We start from the raw sequence: 19,847 nt of genomic DNA on the forward strand, positions 1-19,847 counted from the left end.
GCTCTGAACAGAAAAGTACAATAGTAGAGACCCCACCAAGCACATGGCCCCAAACCGCTGTACCATAACAGTTCCCCAGGCAGCTTTGGTTCAAACGAAATCTACCCAGAAGCTGAAGGGACGCCAACAGTAGGCTCCCATTTCTCATTTACCCACACCGGCTCCTAGCTCTTACGTCCTAGCTTACTTAGGAAATTTAAACCAGACTGTTAATATGACAGGTGATACAGTGGCTTCCTTAATACCATTTATCATTTCTTGTCTGAAGACACCATCGGACAACATGTTGATCCCCACTGAGGTTTTCATCTCTATCCTCCCAGAGATCTTGGAACTGAGTCTCAAATTAAATTTGTAAAACAGCTATATGATGAAGTCTATTTCAAGAGGGTTGCCAGTCCCAAAATGCTCCTCTTTCCCCAACTGTTCATAGCTTAGTATTGGTGTGTGTGTGAGAGAGAGTATGTGTAGATACCGGTTCCACACTGGTCCCTGCGGAGACGTGAACAACTAGAAAATTGGATCAGAAATAAAGTCTTATAATCACCACCATGTGCTCACCCTGAAGTTTCCAAAAGTTTCCAAATCTTCCCGCATCTGACGACTGAGAGGCAGCCTGCTACATCTGATCTGATGATAGATGGGATGCTATCATCACATTTTTTAAAACACTTCTTTCGCCTTCCGTTGGCTTGCCTGCCATTCTGGAGTGGCTCTGCTGTATGGTTTTGACAACTCCAGAGAAACTGCTTTTGGAAACGTCACTGGCTGGATGTCCCCTTTCACCAAATTAAGCTACAGCCTGTGGGATTCTGCTCTTCCCTCTGTATCAGGATATACCCCCCTCCCCCACCCCCCTTTTTTAGCTCAGTCTTATTCCAAAGCATAATATTCTCTCTGGCCTTTTATAGTTACAAAAGTTGGGAAGGCTGACATCTCCAATTAAAAGAAGCTTTAATGTCAACTTCTGAGGCAGGAGAGTGATAAGAGGAGTCACAGAGGAGATGGAGATCAATAGTAACCTAATTACAGATCATCCCTGGCTTGGCCCCGCTGGGCGGGCGCCATGAATTATGAAGTATGATGTATTTCTCCACCGCGCTAAGCAGTGGCAGGTCAAAACGCATGAAACCACGCAGACACCATAAAGCAGATGGCTCCTGGGGCTGCATGCTGACGACCACGTATCTGTGTAAGGGAGGCTCCTTCCTTTCCCATATTTGATTGAAAGAACCTTGCTTCTATGTAAGAAATGTTTAAAGTTATGAGTTAGAAGAGACAGTAAATTATATATAAAAAAAATCCACAGAGAGCACATAGCATCCTCTTAGACAAAGCATCTTGTTCCTTTTGACACTAAAAAAAAAAATAATGTTCTGTACTGGATAAATAGATTCCCCAGAGAACAAACAAAGGAACTGCAATGATAAGAATGACTTCATGTACAATCTCTGAACAGATGGTGGCTGCCCGGGAGCCCGCCGCTGCGTAGAGGGACAACCAGGCTGCCCGTAACAGAGGTGGGCATCATTTTCTTTAATTTTTCCCCTTCTCTCCTTTTCACTCCCTACAACTGAATCTTCAATTTAACTACAATGACTAAAGCATATCCTATAGTAGATAAAAAATTATAGCAAAATCAAGAAAGAAACCTATTTTTTCTTTTAAAAAAAATCTTACAGTGCTAACAACACTAACATGAGCTCTACCCTCTTAACAAGTTTTCAGTGTACAACAGTTACTGTTGACATAGGTACAGTGTCGTTCACAGATCTCCAGAGTTTATTCATCTCACTTTGTGCCTGTTGATTAATTACTCCCTAACCCTAACCCTTCCCCTAGACCCACTCCAGTTTTTTACCTTAAGCTATTTTAGATAGCTTACACAAGTAGAATCAAGCAGTACTTGTTTTTCTGTGTCTGACTTATTTCACTTTCAGAACTGTCCTCAAAGTCCAATGATAAAACTTTTACTGCCAACTTTCTTTTTACGCCACACTTCACAAAATATTTAAATTTCCAATGTTTTCTCTCTATAGAGGAAGAATATTGACTCCTTGGTCTCTCTATGTAAATATAGATCTCATAAAATTGCAACTCTACAACAGACAGTAAATCTAAGACTAATGAACAAAGATAGCTAGAGCTGAATTATTGCTTTCATCAACATTAAAAGGATGGTAAAAATAACTTTAGTTTTAAAAAGATGATAAATTAGACACGATGGGAGAAGAGGAATACAGTACTGAAATGCCAGTGCAGATCCATTCTAAGAGCTGTGTGCCATGAAGAATCACCCAGTCATTCACAGCACCTCTTAAACTCAGGCTACATGATTATTCTTTTCTCCCACCAGCCTTCAGTTATATCAGGGAACAAGCTTAATCTTAATATCTGCTTGTAAACAGTGGATGCAATCAAGTGCATTTACATAAATTTTAAGTAAAATATTTAAATTTTCTGTTTTCTGAAGCAATAATATAAGAGATGCTCCAATACTTACAATCAGATTTCTTTGAGCAGAATTTGATCTATTAATTACAGCCTTCCTTATTTTAAGCTTATTGAATCTGTCTTTTAACACACATCAAAGTATGATAATGAATTATTTTCCACCTTCATGGGTAGCAAGAATCAGAGACAAGGTACCCACACGCAAACAACTGTAGATTACTATTTTTGAAGATATCTGGGCTCTATCAGTATACTGACCATTCATCCACACAGCACACATGGCTAATTTTCCTGATCTGGATTACAGAGAAAAAAAACTGACAGAGAGACTACTCAAGCTAACCCTGGTTTTGCCATTAACTTGATGTACCACAAGGCTTCCATTTTCTCATCTGCAAAATAAAGGTGCTCAACAGGTGGTCTCTGAGTCTCTTTCACTCTGACCTACCCGCAGTCCACAATGCCTACCGTGGAGCATGACCTCGTACTGCTCAAAAATGTGCAAGAACTGCCCCAGTCCAAACTTGGATTTCACAGAATAGGTGCTTCCCATTTCTAAGTACGGTTCACCCTGTTAAGCCAGCTTGCAGCAGCCTCTTTATCTTTACCTGTTGAAATCGGACTCCCTTAAAGGTCTAACACAAAAGCTAAGGTTTTCTTGAAGTCTTCCTAATCCCTAAGCTTGAAATTGACCATTCTCTCCCATGAGCATCCAAATAACTTGTTTACATATTTTCATCCATCACCTTACTATCTATGGATACTCTGCATCTCTTCTATTAAACTGGAAACTTTTCACAGGAAGCAAAGTTTTATTTGTCCGACAACACAGGGTCACTCCCTCTCCATGCCAGCCCAGTCCCTGTTTTTAACAGTCCTTCTTCCCCCAACCTGCCCTGTCTCAGAAGAGGTCTGTACCCTCTTCTCCTCTAGCCCTGATTAGCTTTGACACCAGCCTTCCTGGACTAGGTCCCAGGCCCAAACCTCACCACTTCCAGGACTAAGAAGGCACCACGAATAGCATAAAACTACAACTGGGGTAGTTTTGAAGATCTGTTTGTTGGTGGTAATCACAGGAGCCATTAGAACAACTGAGGGGCCACAGGCATGGTGACCATACAACTAATTATCAATTGGAGATAGTTTTAAGAGTTAGAGGGAGAATTATTAATCATTATGCTGGGACAACAGGTATATATCAACAGGGTCCATCCCAGGAAAACTGGGATGTGCGGCGCCCTAAGCATGGGCATTCCTTTCTAGTCTCGACACAGGCTTACATGTTCATACCTCCCTCACCAATTCCTCTCTGCAGTCTCTTCTCACAGACACTGGCATATTTCCAATATACTGGCTTATTAATAAGAGTGTAGACAATGAAAAGTCATCGCAATCTTGATAGCATTAGTACATATCTGTACACCTCGAGGAGAAACCACAGTCCCGTCCTCACTGGAGGGAAAGCTTCAGCAGCGTGGATCGGCAACGACACAGGAGTTCTGGAGGGGAATTCCTACACTACCCTGGCTTCAAATTATAGATGGAAAGTCAACAAAATGAAATGAGATCTTATTTCTAAGGTTAATTTTGGTTAAGTTCAACATAACACTACAAATATAAAGAGCTATATTTAAAGTTCCAAGCTGTGTAAGAGCTTAGTACAGTTCCCATCAATATTTAACCATTGTCACAAGGTGAGAAACCATTAAGTCACTAAAAGAGGACTGTAAAATATCACAAGAGTTGTAATATTGCTGTAGTAAAATTACAATTTTTAAAATTCAAATTACAATAATTGGAATTAATTTTAAATATTTTATAGCTTAATTTATCAGATGGAATTAAAAACAGGACAAATCAATAAAGCCAGGAGCATAATGCAGCACAGTTATTTCAATTAAGCATAATTGAAAAATTACACACAATTTAAAAAATTTAAAAAAGCTAATACATTCTATCTTATCCCTTGTACAGCAACACATTGTTAATGTTATACACAAGTAAGTTACATAATAAGTGAATCAGGGAAGCAAGGAACATCAAGCGATTCCTGTGCCCAGTATTGTGGTGGGTGCCCTACGTAGGCGATAACAGGGTAGACTGGACCAGGGCTAGTACCCAGGCCCCTGAGAACCTAGCCATGGTCACATTCCTGCTCTGGATCGGCACTCAGCCCCTGAACCAGGTCCTGGTACTAACCCTTGTCCAGTCTATCCTGTTATCACCTACGCAGGGTACCCCCACCCTGCTTGCAGGAAGCTCTTGTCAGAAAAGTTCCCACGAAGCAATGTCACTGGGTGATGGCCACAGCAATCAGTGAAACACCTAAGGGGGGTAAGTCATGTTAGATTTGGGTCAGTGAAATAGGTCTGTAAATGTCTAATGATTTTATTTGTGGTTTAAGCTTAAAAAGCATTTACAAATATCATAACACTTAAACAGTTGGGAACTAACTAGGTAGCCTGGGTCGCAGCATGAAAGGGCCCTTCAAACTTTTCCACATTTACCTCTTCTCCCTATATTTCTGCCCCACCCCCAAGAGGAATCTCAGTCAGCATAAGCTTCCGGTGTAGATTTCACTCCCCAGCTGCCTCCACTACCTTCTAGTAGACGGGATGTTTCCTGAGGACAGGGGCCCAGAATGCTGCTTCCCCAGTGTTTATCGGGTACAATTACCCCTGGCCTGCCTTCCTTCTGCAGGTTGGTTGACACTCTCTAGTTTGTCTGCAGTGTCCTATGTTCAGTCCTTTATAGCTCTTATATGACCATGAACTCTAAGCTGGAAATAGCAGGGATCAAAAGCATCTGCTACAAAGTATGGCTATTGTGTTAGAACCAATGAAAAATACCAAATGCGACTTTTTAAAGGTCTGAACTGATAAGCTATTTAAAACATTCTATTCTTCTGACTTGTACTTCCAAGAAGTGAAGAAAATCAAGGACAAAAATTCTTTGGAAATTTTGTTTTTGGACACAATACCCCATGATCAAGTCAATTTGTGAAATAGGGGATACTACGTCTATCACCCTCTTGAGAACTCACTGTGTCAGCAAACAAAAGGCTCTGAGAAGCCCTGCAATAAAGACATCTCATTAACTTTGTTCAAACCAGTATTTCCCCAAATTATTTCACCATGGAACCTTTTCTCTCATGTGACAATTACTAACATCCTAAGAAACCAAGGTTCCTCAGATCGCACTGTGGGAAGTGCTGACTTAAAAGTGGTTTGTTTGTTTTTTCTTTCCCTTGAATTGTATAAATCCCTCTGAATTGCAGCTTTCAGATCAATTTATAAAACACTTAAAAATATTTCTGTGAAAGTACATGATACCAATCTTGTTTTGTTTTTGACCGTGGCAGGCTACATCGGAAGAAGCCTAGTGCTTTGTGGGCTTAGCTGTGCATTTAGTGTGGAGGAGGTGAGGACTCTTAACCCTGAGCACCCTGAACAGTAAAAGGTGACAGCCTGGCCCACCTGGGTGCAGAGCGTCCAACACCAGCCTCAACCCCGACGGGCTGGAGAGTAGCTGCCGGCAACTGGCAAGTTCTGAGAGCTTCAGCTACACTGTGAGCTTGAAATGGGTGTAAGTTCACCCACCAAATCCTCCCTCAGAGGTATGATGAGTTGAAAAGTACAATAAGAGCAGGATGTGACAAAGGAAATGCAAGATTTACCGTAACTGCAAATATGCAGTATTCCAGGTCTCCCGAGGACACCTCATTAATGCTCAGCTGATCACAAACTATCAGTGTCTCAGAGCACCGCTGTCAGAAAGAAAACCACTGCACAGAATAGAGTTATGTGATGGAAGCACCTGTCGCTTATGGCATTTAAAATGTACTTCTTTTAAACATTAAGTTTCTCACCTTTACCAGTTTGAAAAATGAAAACAAAACAAAATGAGTAAATCAATGGCTGGTTGCAGGGGAAGATTAAAACAAAACCTCTTTACTATCTGTGTGGAAAACAGTGTATCCTTTAGAAACCTATTCAGATATAGTTCTTGAAAAGCAATCTATTATTTAATCCAACCAAGGCAAGAGTCGCCAAATCCTGCTTTCTAAACCACCACCAAAACACTGAACGCCTTCAAATCCTGCAGGTCAGGAGAATAATTTTTCCAGCATCGGTAAATGAAGCATGAAATAGGAAAGCACACCTTAGCAAGAGCTCTTCATTACGTCTGGTGCATTACCGTAAGATCCCCCTCTCACCCAGGCTACATAAACGTACAGAAAACTACTCACCGTGTCGTAAGTTGTTACGATCTTCTTTAGAACCTCAGGCACGATTCCCTGCAACTCCATCGTGGGGTACTGCTCACTGAGATTCAGGACCACCAGGGGTGTGTTATCAGGCCCCAGAAAGCGGGGTGACACGGCCAACATGCACTGCATGAGATTGGCTACGGAGGAGAGGCCACACAGCTCCTTGAAGGACACCACTGCGTTCTGTTAAACGGAAAGGAAAGAGGCACTTTGTAATTGGCCAGGGGTTTTAATTTCTCATGGATGTTATATCTGATATACTTGATTATACTTGAAGTGCCTAGTATAACAGTTGTTAGCAATGTCATGACATAATTGGTAATGATTATTTTATCCTGCGAAAACTGGCTATTTTCCAAAGCAAATATAGTTATAGATATTTGTAATACCAATTTAACAAAATTACAGAAAATGCAAACAAGTTAAATTCTCCCCAAGGGCAAAGCCTCTTTTCAGATTGAAGTTCAGAGCAGTGCTGAGGATGATACACAATTATGAGCAAACAGAAAGAATGGTGTCTGCATTCAAAAAAGGTATAGATTAAGGAAAAAAAAATGAAATCAGGCTTAAAATTAGTATCAAGTATGCCAGTCATCCAAACAGGAAGGGAATGTCTGTGAGGCAGGAACCTGAATCTCTCTCACCTGTTTATAGCTGCTGGTACCAAATTTAAAGGAACTCTGAGGATGCTGCAGTTCATGGTGAGGTGTGCCCGGGGCGGGGGGGACCTTGGTTACCCACGGCCTTTACTGTCTCCATGGACCTCAGTGCTTCTCCCCACCCCTCTTTCTCCTAATCGGCAGAGATATGCCATTAAAATATCCATTAAAGAAAACCCTTCAACACTGTACAGTGCCATGAGTGGGCATTCTCTGAGCACTTACCAAGTGCAGGCGAGAGCAGGCACACTTATTCTACATCACTTCATTAATCCTCTCAACAGGCCACGTTGTGATGAGGAAACTGAGCCTCAGCTATAGCCTCTCTCTGTTATTTGTCTAAGGTCACACAGCTGGTAAGAGAAGGAGTCAACATTTTACCTGAAATCTGCTGATGTTGAGGCCTGGGCTTTTAATCATTATGCCGTAAAAACAGGTCAATTCTAATCAAAATGAGTCTGGTTATTAATCCGGGCACCCCTGGGTCCTGACCTGGGCTGAGCATGGCGGCCAGTGGGGAGGACCCGGGCCTGCCAAGCCCTGTGACTCCTGCTCTCCAATTCCCCGGGGCTCTTGGAAACGAGCAGCACGCTCCTTTTACATTTAAACGATTTCTTTTTATTACTATTCCTTTAAACATGGACATCAAACTATATGTCATTTGGCTCAAACGCACTTCAGTTCTGGCTGCGCACAGCAATAAATCATACTGTCGGATCATGGAGTCTCCCCACCACTCCCACCCGCCCGTTTGCTGCCTTCACAGCACTTGCTTGTGCCTGCCGTTGCCGTTTGTTCCCCTGCCTGTGGTCCGTGCCCCAGCTACAGTCATCTGTGTGTTCACCGCTGCATCCTCACGGCGCACGGTGCTCACTGAACATCACCGCCAGCTGCTCTGTCGGTCCGGAGCAGGCACACATTTCTGGAAGGATGACGCCAAGCTCTGCCAGGTCCTCGAGGGACTTCTGTGTCAATGCACCACAGCAGCCACGGGGCAGGGGACCATGTGGCTTGCTCAGAGCTCAGGGTTTACCAAGCCATTCTTACCCTCAGAAACAGGGAAAAGCCCTTCACGTCTCTGGTATGCTTTTACTTTGAAAGAACAAGAATAAGATTTCTCCGTTGAGGGAAGGTCTTTTCATTAACGAGACACCCACAGAATTGATAAAGGGGTGAAATACATTGAATTTTCTGAGTCAGATTTCACTTGCTGGTAGCGTTCTTCTTATAACAGTTATATACAGGGAGGGGCAACAGTAGGTTTACAGCTGTGAGTACTCGAAACAAGCTTCTTCTTGTATTATTATTTATTAATTATTGTATTATTTTTCATACGAGCAACTGTAAACCTACTTTTGCCCCGTCCTGTACACACACACACATAATCAGCTAATATAATATATATATATTCACTTAATAAACACACGCTGAGCAGCTGTCACGCACGAGGCACTTCGCACCCTGGGATGGGTTAGGGCTGGTGTCCCTGTGAGGAGGCCCTTGCTGCTCACTCCTCTGTCACTCACAGGCTCTTGTATACTGCTAGACATGTGGACAACCCTTAATTACGTACATCATCCCTAACTGATTGCTTTTAGCTATTGTATAGTTCAGTGGTCATCATTAGACTTCTAATAGAGACACACACCACACGTCTTTCACTTAAACAAATAAATAGCTGTCCTCTAAAATCAAGAGGTGGCTCAAAATGCAAACACACTGGCTTATTGCTACACATTGCTATTTGCCCAGAACAGCTCCATAAAAAAGGACTGGAACATGTCCCTTTTATTTTGATAGGTCATCAGTTTGTGCCCAAGCTAAAGAATATTCAGAAAAACCAGAGACTCCATGTACACTACTAGAGAAAATGGAGTACCGTGAAGCATTAATTAAAAGGGACTGAAATAGGGTGTGTGAGACAGCAATGAGACTGGTTTATTTGAATATGTTATCTATATTCCCAACACCAACTACGGTTTTGGAAATCTAAATGATGAAAAAGTGAGACCGGTGGTAAACATTCTAATAACCAACTGGAATTTACAAATAATTTAAAATCAAATACGCTGCTGTAAAAAAACAACCACCCTCTAGTATATTAACGAACTCCGCCCATGCACTAAGAGGGAAAAGCACTGAGCAAATTCTGAAACACAAGGACGTACCTGCATGTTCTCTCTCAGGTCTGTGGCATCCCGTATAGGGGGCTGGGCGTTCTTGAACACCTCATCTACGGGTTTAATCCACAGTGTTCTCAGAGATGCATATTCCCTGGATTTCTTCCCTTTCCTCACGGAAAGGCCCCTTTTGTGAGGTTTCCCTCCTCCTCTTCGGTTAGTAATAGCCACGTGGACAAACAGAGAGGCGTGTGCTAGGACCTCTCCGGTCAGGGACTGCAGGGGGACGTGGCGGTAGCCCGTCTGTAAACATTCAAAGGGAATCGTGTACTGGCCGATGAATTCATCCCCAATGTAGTCATCGTCTAGTACTACAAAGCGCACCATGGCCAGTTCCGGGAGGTTGATCTGAAATTCAAAGCTTTCGTCAAAGATGGGAGCATCCCCGTTCTGGTGCACGGTTTTCGTCCTTTGTTCTGCACAGTCAGCAGGGATTCCGTGGATCTCCACGTAGACGTAAGGATCCACCACGTCGCCTTTGGCACCCGAGCCTTTGGGTTTGGGAAAGTTCTGCCCGCTGATGATTTTGATGTGCAGGAGCTGAGGCGAGACCCCTGGGACGGAGTCTTTTGTGTTGGCGCTGAAGAAAGAGATCTCCTCCCTCATGATGGCCGGCCGAAGGACGTAGCCGCAGTTCCCGTTCTGCCTGAACCAGCCGATGTTCAGGTCCATCATCAGCCCTGGCGTCTGAAAGTTCATGGCTACGATCTGACAACCACATTTCCAGAAGTCCTGAGGGTTCATGTTGCTGGAGTCAATCCTCATCGGGCTGGGGAAAACCCGGGCAAGGAAGCGCTTGTTGTAATTGACGAAGTCCCCCGGGTTCTCATTGGCGTACTTGCTGGCGAGCACTTCGTTAAAGGAACAGACCTCCCAGTACTTCTGAGCCTGAAAGGACACCTGAAATTCTTTGAACTGGACTGACTTACAGATGCTTACGAGTTCGGACAGCTCTTTGCAGAGCTGAAATCTCTTCGCGGGCGCAGGGTTGGGCTGCTCCACGTTGTCCTTTCCCATCCTCTGAGACATTTCCGCTCCCTCGTCTTCATCAGTAACATCCCCTTCTACTCCGGGGCAGCTGGACGACAGCTTCTTGGCTTTGATTAGTATCTTCCCTTTGAGGACATCTGGGGATGGTAGGTATGTTTCCTCAACATTGGGGGATGTTGTGTAGAGCTTGTCTCCTAAAATTTTCTTCATGTGCTGAACCATCACCTTCTGTTGTTTAATGGAACAGTGGTTTTCTAAACATAAGATCAGTGGATACTCTGAAGCAAAGAATGCATACTTGTTAATAATGTCAATGACGCTGCGGAAGACTATCTGAGAGGTCATGGTGTGGCCCGTGTAAATGACAGGTTCGTTGTCTGGCCCATCCCACACATCCAATTCAACACTCCGGCAACCCATTTTAAGAGCACGAATGTATCCTGTGATATCAGAGGGACCTCGGAACTGATCCTCTATTAAGTATGTATTATGAGATGAGTTTATAAAGTAATGAGACAAAGGTTGCTTCATATCCTGACAGACCTTCTTATGTTCCGGATCAAATATATAACAGTCCGGTGACATAAGGTAATTAGTGAACCCGTCTATGGAGAGCCAGCCCTTCTCCTGGCCCTCTTTGGATGGCTCATATTTGTGAATAATTTCAAGGCTTATCTCCTCGTTTATGTGTGCCACACCCTGCTCTGCCTCAAGAAACATCATGAGGTCCTTGGTATCAAGGAATTCTTTATTGCTTGAAAACTGAACTAAAAGGAAATAGATTTCGGGTCTAGTACAAAGCTCATGGAAAACCTCAACAAATTCTTCCTTTGTGACCTCAGTACCAGCTGTGTCCTTGGATTTGTGCAACTCTTTGAACTTTAGCTCTATTTTGCTGGTTTTTAAGCCAGGATTGAGGTTCCTGATACACTGCACCGCATTACACAGAGTTATGTGTCCAAGGTTATCTACATCAATTTCACTAAACATTTGTGAAACCCAGGAAGTCCTCATGTTGTCTTGGCTACTTTCTAACATATCAAGTGTGTGTTTTCCATAAGAAATCAGGTACCGCAGTCCCGTAACCCAGATGTTTGCAACATCTGCAGAGTTGGCAACCAAATCAAGTGATTCATAATTCTCTCCATATATGACAGAAAATGCACAATCTTCAGATATCTGGTCAGAAATGCCATTGCTGCGGAATATGTCTGTGTTTTTACCCGTTCTCACTTCCTTGATGGATTTAATATCAATCTTGGCCTTCTCAGAATCCTTCTTCGATGGTTCCCACCTCAGGCTCTGCATGTCGGCATCCAGTAAAAAATACCGATGGTAAATTCTAGAGTTGGAGCGAACCTTTTTGAGTTCTGAGCCCTCAACCATTGAATTGATGCAATCACTCGCACTGCTGATCTTCTTCTCTGTTGGCATACTACTGAACGAGACTGTCTTTTTCCGTTCCCTTTTCTGTTTTGTGCCATCCTAGGAAGAAAAAAATAGTGCATTAGAATGACATAAACATAGGTTTCTATGTTCAAGACTAGGAATAAATATTTAACATCCTTGAGAAAAAAAGTCATACTATTAGGATTTCCTATCCTATGTCCTATGACAAATGATACTCATTGACTTTTAAAGCTTAGAAGTGGTCTTGGCGTTTCAGCCTAACATAACAGGAAATAAATCATTATTGAATAATTGCAATCCACGGGCACAAAGAAACACAATTTCAGTAACACCCAATAAAGTCTTGTCTAGAGAGCTGGCTACATAATTTGTAGGCCTCGGGGAAAAATAAAAATGCAAGACTCCCTGTTCAAAAATTATGAACAATTTCAAGAACATGATAGGGAGCATTAAGGCACATGCATGGCCCTTCCAAGCCAGGGGGGGAGCCTATACAGTTGCACAGGTCATACATCCATGAAGCAGGCCCTGCTTGTACATATATTTCCTTTGAGTGTTTCCTCAAAGGGTTGTCACTAGACCACTTGCCTCAGAATCACCTGCATTACCTGAATAAAATGCAGATTCCTACATGGTACTAGATCTCTAGGGGACGGTACCCAGGAATTTTCATTTTAGGCAACACTCTAGGTGATGGGGATGTACACTAGAGTTTGAAAACCACTTCCTAACCACTTTGACTCACGAAGATGTCTAGGCTATTTCTGGAAACTACACAGACCAAATGACCAAAACCACCAGGTCAGTACGAAACATGTAATAAATAAGTAGATATTGGAATTCGAGCAGAAATTCCTGAACCTTCTGAGTTTCACATTAGATTATTCCTGATCCTAAATATTTCAGGTAGATACAGTTTTAGTGCTGCAGTTGTGTTAAGTCTGGGTGGGAGGCCTTGATTACAAGTACAGCGGGAGGTGCTTCTAAAATTCCAGAGTTGATTTATTAAAGCCGATTACCACGCACCAGGCTAATGCTCAGAACGTGTCACCTAAGTACTTCCAATATTAACAGATTATCAACACTACCAAGTAAAAAATCCCAGGCAGCATCTATTTCTAAAGAAGTTCACACCATCAGTAACACCGTCCTCAGCTCTCCTACATAATGGAAGAGGTGCCCACCTTAAGGAGCTGACACCACATCTATGCGTGGATTTAAGTCCTTTCATGGGCAGATGCCTTTATTATTTAAAAAATAATTGAAAAATGAAACAGGAGGTGAAATAAATTTGTGATAAATGTTCAGTAGTTCATTATATTCATAAATATGAAAGCGAGATAGAGGTTGGGATTACATAACTTTCGTGGCAACAAGGAAAAGAACATGAAAAATGTTATACAAAGGCAATTCTAAGTTTTCTGCTCTGGAGAGAATTTATTTTGAATAAAACCTCTAAAAAGCAATTATGCTATTCTCTCTGTCTCAAATTTAAAACCACTTTCACTTTCTGACTACCTATACTCCAAAAGCAATCTGCAGAAGGTAATTAAACTTAAACTTTATATCATATGGATATCATTTCCCTTAAAGTTTCAAAATGAACCATAGAGGCTTTTATGATTTAATGCCAAGATAAAACATAAAAGCCACAAGGCGGAGTATTTCTTTACAACTATATCCTCAGAACAATAAAGTGCAAAAGACATAAAAACTGTGGTAATTGTATCCATAAGATATATTGTATTATAGTTGCTCCAAATCCCTAAATGTGCAGATTTTACTCTATCTATTCAAGTAAGTTAGAATAAAATTTGTAACCAGCAGGGCATAAGGGCATGAAACAAACATAAATTTCCTATTTTTCAGAATGAAGGCTGCCTTTATCTTTAAAAAACAAAACACTTACCTTTAATAAAGACAACATACTAATTAGGTAAATTTTATAATCTTTATAAATTATACCCCAAAGGTGCCGCTAGTAAAAATAAGTCACAAAGATAAATAGAGGTGCTTATCCATTTATCCACGAAAAATATAGATTGCATTTTTCAACATTGTAATCTTTCATTCTGTCATTTTGAACATATTGACCAAAACTCTACTGCCACTTTCTAATTTATTATGAATGATATATTCTAAATTCATAGGTCTCTTTGTTAAGAGGAAAAAGCCAAACTGCAGATCAGGTTAATAACATACATACACGGTCATACCCCCCAGCTGTGGGGCAGTCAACAGCTTAAACACCACACGTGTAGCTTTAAAAACATTGCTTTGCTCTTCACAAGGCAGCCCAGTCAATGATCGGTGACTTCAGACCATCGACTGCAGACACAGGGACATGCCGGTCACCCTAGCGCAGGCTGCTGTAATGACAGCAGGGACTGTCCTTACCAGACACTTCCTGTCTCTTCTTCCCCTTCTGTCTGCTGTTGCCTAGAACCATCCTGTCGTCTCCACAGCACACTGAGGCCTGAATGAAGAGGTTTGTTTCTCTTTGCTCGCTAGCAGATAAAGCTATTCGGAAACACTGATGGAGGAGTGTGCTTGCTTAGAGACGAGAAAGAACTCATCACTGGCTGGACCGGAATCACTGGCTGGAAGCAACAGGTGGATGTAAAAGGGAGCTGGTCCTCTGCTGCCAAGAGGAAAGGAAGGGGAGGGCAGAGCAGTGGTGTGGGAAGGAAGGAGAGTGAGGTGCAATAGCAGGAGGTCCAGGCCCTCAACGTGCCTGACTCCCAGAATCCGTATCCCACTCCTGTTCACCTCCCTGGCTTTCACTTTTTTGCCCAGCAGTGATCAAGTACTTACATGGGCTGAGTAGCTGGTCAGTACCAAAGCTGGAATCTATTTTCTATGCTGTCTCTTAATGTTAGTTTAAATTTAATGATGAAAAATGATCCCGACTCTATGTGCTGTACATTTAGTTTAACTAAAAGAAAACTAAATGCATATAACTTATATACATTAATCACCTAAAACCAGAGGGGGGAAAACAACCAAGTTTCTGCTGAGATGGAGGTGCCTCCAAATACTTACAGAAATAGTTTCAGAGCTGGCTCTTATACTATAAGTACTTGTCACCTAAAGCTTCTCAGTGGTGAAAACAGCAGAATGTAAACTTGGTCCACGGGTGCATTTTTGCTACTCTATCAGCACTTACTACCATCAAGAGAAAGAACATGAAGCGAAGGTCCAGTATGGAAGAAAACCAGCTTCTGAAAGAACCCACCTACGTATCAACCCTAACGTTTTGAATTCTAGATCAAGATAATCATAAAATTTTGAACTGGAAAGAAGCTTAAAGATCCATTTAAACATTTAACCAACACTTATTTACAGAATAATGATTTTGTACCAGGAGTGATTTTAAGAAACCAATGAGCTAGAAAAAGGCTAAGCAAACTAACCACAGCAAATTCAAGAAGAATTAACATTTTACAGGACTTGTATTTAACATTAGAAATGGAAATAGCCATATTGAGCTTTATGGAGAAACATATTTCTAACAAGACTGTCTACTTTGTTTAATAGAAGCTTGTCACTACCTTTTGGCCACTAAAACTACCATCTGGGATAGTTAAGAGGTAGTAGCAATTTCAGAAATTCTCATCCTAAAGAGAGGTAACCAATAGATAAGCCTCATTTCTTCTTCTGGCAACAAAGTGTGTGGCACTGATCCCATCGACCCAGCTCATTCTGGAGCCAAGGAGACCTATCTGAGAGCTGGAGCCTGTCTCAGGACACATGGAGGGATGAGGTCCTGCTGGGCGAGAATTACCTCCTGTGTCCTACTGCATTGCTCTTATATTTCAAAACTGACTTATTTCCATTTTCTGCATGATTATTCCTCCATAAACGTCATGAGAAAATGATGAGTCAATACCCAGCTTCAATGCACTGGCAAACACAGTGAAAGAGTGCAGGCAGTGATTCTGGGGGTCATGACAATGGGGAAGGGGATGTGGTGTGAAAACAAAGCAGCATTTCTCTGGCTTTGTTTTGAGTCTAGTTATTTACTTTGATTTATAAATAGCATCAAAGAAGAGTATGAGATCTTATGTTTAATGAAAGGGGTGTAAGATTAAAGAGACTTGAGAAACACTGGGTTAAAGAAATTTCTATCCTTCACAAAACAAAACAAAAACCCAGAAATACTTGAGGCCCATTAAAGGAGCACAGGGAGGCCTGACCTTCCTTCAGCTCAATAACTAGCTCTGAATTGAAGGAGTAAGTCATGCCTGGCACATCAGGGTTACCTTGCAAGGTTTCTCACACCTCTTAAAAACTCTCATGTGCTGTTGAAGATGAGCAAAAAGGGGAAAAAAATCTGGAGCAAAACTGGTCACTCGAAGGCCATTTTATAATATCTGATCAATTGAAAAAGAATAAAATAACTTGAAGAAAAGCTAGGGATGGTCAAGTGCTGCTTTCCACTCACATGGAAGGCCCTTTATTGGCCCCGTGGATGCCTCTCCTTGTGGGTCTCCTCTTCCACGATGCCCTCTACTGAATTCCAAAAGCTTGGTAGATAGTCTAGGAGGGCACACATCTGCTAATGGCATAGGGACCTATGAAAGACTTGCAAGTCACGAATCAGGGGAAGTACAGTTCAGACGATGGCTTACGATGCAGAAACCCAGAAGAAAACAGCACTCCCAGTCTAAGAAAAGGTCACACTATCTAAGAAATCATAGCTCTTCTTGTACCCAGCAGAGAACTGTGGTCACAAAGCAACCAAGAGAACTGATTCCAGAGTGACAAGCCCTTCTAAGAAGAGACAAGTCAGACTATTTCATACTTAGCAGAGCATGGGAGGAAGTATATAAGGAAAAAAATCAGCTGAAATTTTAAGGAATTCCTAAAGGCCAATTGTGGACTAGCCGGGTTAAGTGTGATAGTTTAGAGTAACTGGGTGCCCCAGGGAGAGTTTGTACTCATTTGTACGTCTCCATGGGTGCTCCTGAGAAAGATGGGGGGCAGAGCACAGAAGGGATCCCCCCTCTGGGGCGCAGGCATGCAGCAGGTGACGCTGCCACTGAAGCCAGCGTGAAACTCTCTGCCTGCTTCCGCAACTATCCTCTCATGTGCAGCCAAAGCTAAGCCACTAGGGCAAGGGCAGCAAGCCCTCTTTCTCCTGGGGATACTGGCAGGAGGGGCAGAAGCAAAATCTATCTACCTCTACAGTCAGGCAAAGATCTACTGCCCCAAGGGGTGGAAGGACCTCCTGGATTCCAGAGCCCATCAACAGGAGCAGATCTCTGCTACCACCAGGAGAGAGGCAGAAAGCTGTCTCCTGCCCAAACTCACTACAGACACAGGCAGAGGTTGGCGGCCTTGGGGAGAAGGGCAGGGATGCTAAGAAGGTCCCATCCCTGAGGCCCAGGTGCATAGGGCAGCCTAAGATTGAAACCAGGCCAGAAGGACCAAGAATGGCACTTGACTCCACCAGAAGCCTGGCACTAACTAGCAAGCAGTGCACCTGGGGAGGAAAGAGATGTGGAAAGAGATGCCTTTCCGACCCAGGCCCGCAGATGAAAGCTGAGGGCAGAGCTCAGGAACAATGAATGAATAAACCCTTCTGACAACACTCTTATGGGGAAACACTTTCATTACTACTGCAATATTTACTCAAAGTAAATTTGTAAAACTATAATGTACATCTGTGTCCAATGTAAAGTGCCATAAAATTCATCGGTTTTCTCTAGTAATGAAAGACGTAATGGTGAGCACCGAGCTCCAATAAACTACCCTGGCGCTATTTCACATCCCAGGGAAAATACTGATGCTAATGAATTTTCATTAATGATCTATAACAATGGTACTTAAGTGGCCCGCTTTAGCGTGAAAACTGTCCATGTTTCTCAACTGTGTGTATGGTAATTCCTTATCCAGCACATTATAAAGTCTGCTGACTTCCTATACCACAGAGCTATTTCAGGATGTGGTTACATAAATTTAATTGTTAATAACTGTCTGGTAAATCAAACTGAATTTCAAAAGGTATGCAGGTAAAGTCACATAATGTGAATTCTTAGCTATAAATATGATCAATTCTAAGAGTAAGTTCACAATCACAGTCCCCCTGCCCCAAATTGTACTGGCTCTTCACTATTTCAGGACAGTTTGGGAAGAAGAATTTATTTTTCTAATTTTTTAATCCTTAAATCTGCCACTGCTTGGCACTGAGGAAAATTTATGGCAGCTCAGGGGTAGTCGGGATTCAGAAAGCAAGCTTGCATGAGATCTGTGCTTAGACAAAGCCACTGCCTTGGGTCACATCCACCTCACAGAAGGAAGGACACAGTAGGTCTTTCCATCGGAAATTTTTAAATTTCCAAAATTGTTTTAAAATTAAAATTTTTAAGGGAAAATTGCTACACTAACAATTTATTACACAACATCTTATTATTTTCTTTGTATATGATCTTGTTGAGGAAAAAACTTCATCCTGAGGCTTTTTAATCCAATGGTTTATATTTGCATATGAAATTACTGTGTGTATGTGTGTGTGTGTATGTGTGTGTGTGTGTTTGTGTGTAGGGGGAACAAAAAGATCATAAAAACAAACACACACACACACAAAATAAACAAAATAATGAATCATACAAAAGAAAACTCAGCTTTCTACAAAATATTCTTTTAAGTTTCAAGTCATTTATGAGCCTGTACTAGTCCAGCCCTCAATGTTGTTTCTTCTCCAAACTCACATAGTATTTATAGTCTCTACCATATAATTTAACTCTTAATTATAGTCTTATTCGGTTCTCTAATTGTTTTATGTGGGTTAGCCTTATCTCCTCAAGTAGAAAGTGAACTTTTTGAGGGAATGAGCCATGTCTTACATTGGCTGGACCAATGCAACAGTCAGAACAGTAACCCCTTTTGATGAACTGGTAATCTGAGTGACAAGGGGTCAATCCAACTAGAGGATATAACATTTGTAAATATTGATGAACTCAACATAGGAGCACCTAAATATATGAAGCAAATACTAACAAACCTAAAGGGAGAAACAGAAAGCAATACAACAACAGTGGGAGATTCTAATACCCCACTTCTATCAATGAATACATTATCCAGAAAATCAATAAGGAAACATTGGCCTTAAATGACACGTTAGGCCAGACGGATTTGACAGATACATAAACATCACATCGAAAAGCAACAGAATACATTCTTCTCAAGCGTGCATGAAACATTCTCTAGGATTGCGCATATGTTAGGCCACAAAACAAGTCCTAATAAATTTAAAAGGAGTGAAGTCGTACCAACCACCTTTTCCAACCACAATCGTATGAAACTAGAAATCAATAACAAGAAGAAAACTAGAAAATTCACAAATGTGGTGGAGATTGAACAACATGCTACTAAATAACCAATGGGTCAAAGAAGACATCAAAAGAGAAATAAAAAAATAATACCTTGAGACAAATGAAAATGTAAACACAACATACCAAAACTTATGGGATGCAGCAGGAACAGTTTTCAGAAGGAAGTTCATAGCAAGAAATGCCTACATTAAGAAACAAGAAAGATCTCAAACAAAGAACCTAACTTTACATTTCAAGGAACTAGAAAAAGAACAAACTAAGCTCAAAATTAGTAGAAGATCAGAGCAGAAATGAATGAAATAGACTAAAAAGACAATAGAAAAAAGATCAAGTGAAACTAAAAGCTAGTCTTTGAAAAGATAAACAAAACAGACAAACCTTTATCTAGAATCACCAAGAAAAAAGGAGAGAGGACTCAAATAAAGTCAGAAATCAAAGAGGAGACATTACAACTGATACCAGAGAAATACAAAGGAAGAGTTTGAGCAGGATTGGCATTAAGAGCAAACGCCCTGAGGCTCAAGTGAACTTGAGTACTCCAGCACTG

General features: G+C 41.7%; 1 protein-coding gene across 1 annotated transcript in view; it reads right to left on the reverse strand.

The window, feature by feature from the left end:
- Positions 1–19,847, reverse strand: part of PLCL2 (phospholipase C like 2) — a 141,867-nt gene that overhangs the window by 45,328 nt on the left and 76,692 nt on the right. The window contains exons 2-3 of the mRNA XM_016209275.2: positions 9,552–12,038; positions 6,704–6,907 (exon numbers count right to left, since the gene is read on the reverse strand). Coding sequence (XP_016064761.2) covers positions 6,704–6,907; positions 9,552–12,038 — 2,691 coding nt within the window. The remainder of the gene's footprint in view (positions 1–6,703; positions 6,908–9,551; positions 12,039–19,847) is intronic.

This window comes from Miniopterus natalensis, chromosome 15 (genome assembly GCF_054644295.1).
Source record: "Miniopterus natalensis isolate mMinNat1 chromosome 15, mMinNat1.hap1, whole genome shotgun sequence".
Taxonomy (NCBI): domain Eukaryota; kingdom Metazoa; phylum Chordata; class Mammalia; order Chiroptera; family Miniopteridae; genus Miniopterus; species Miniopterus natalensis.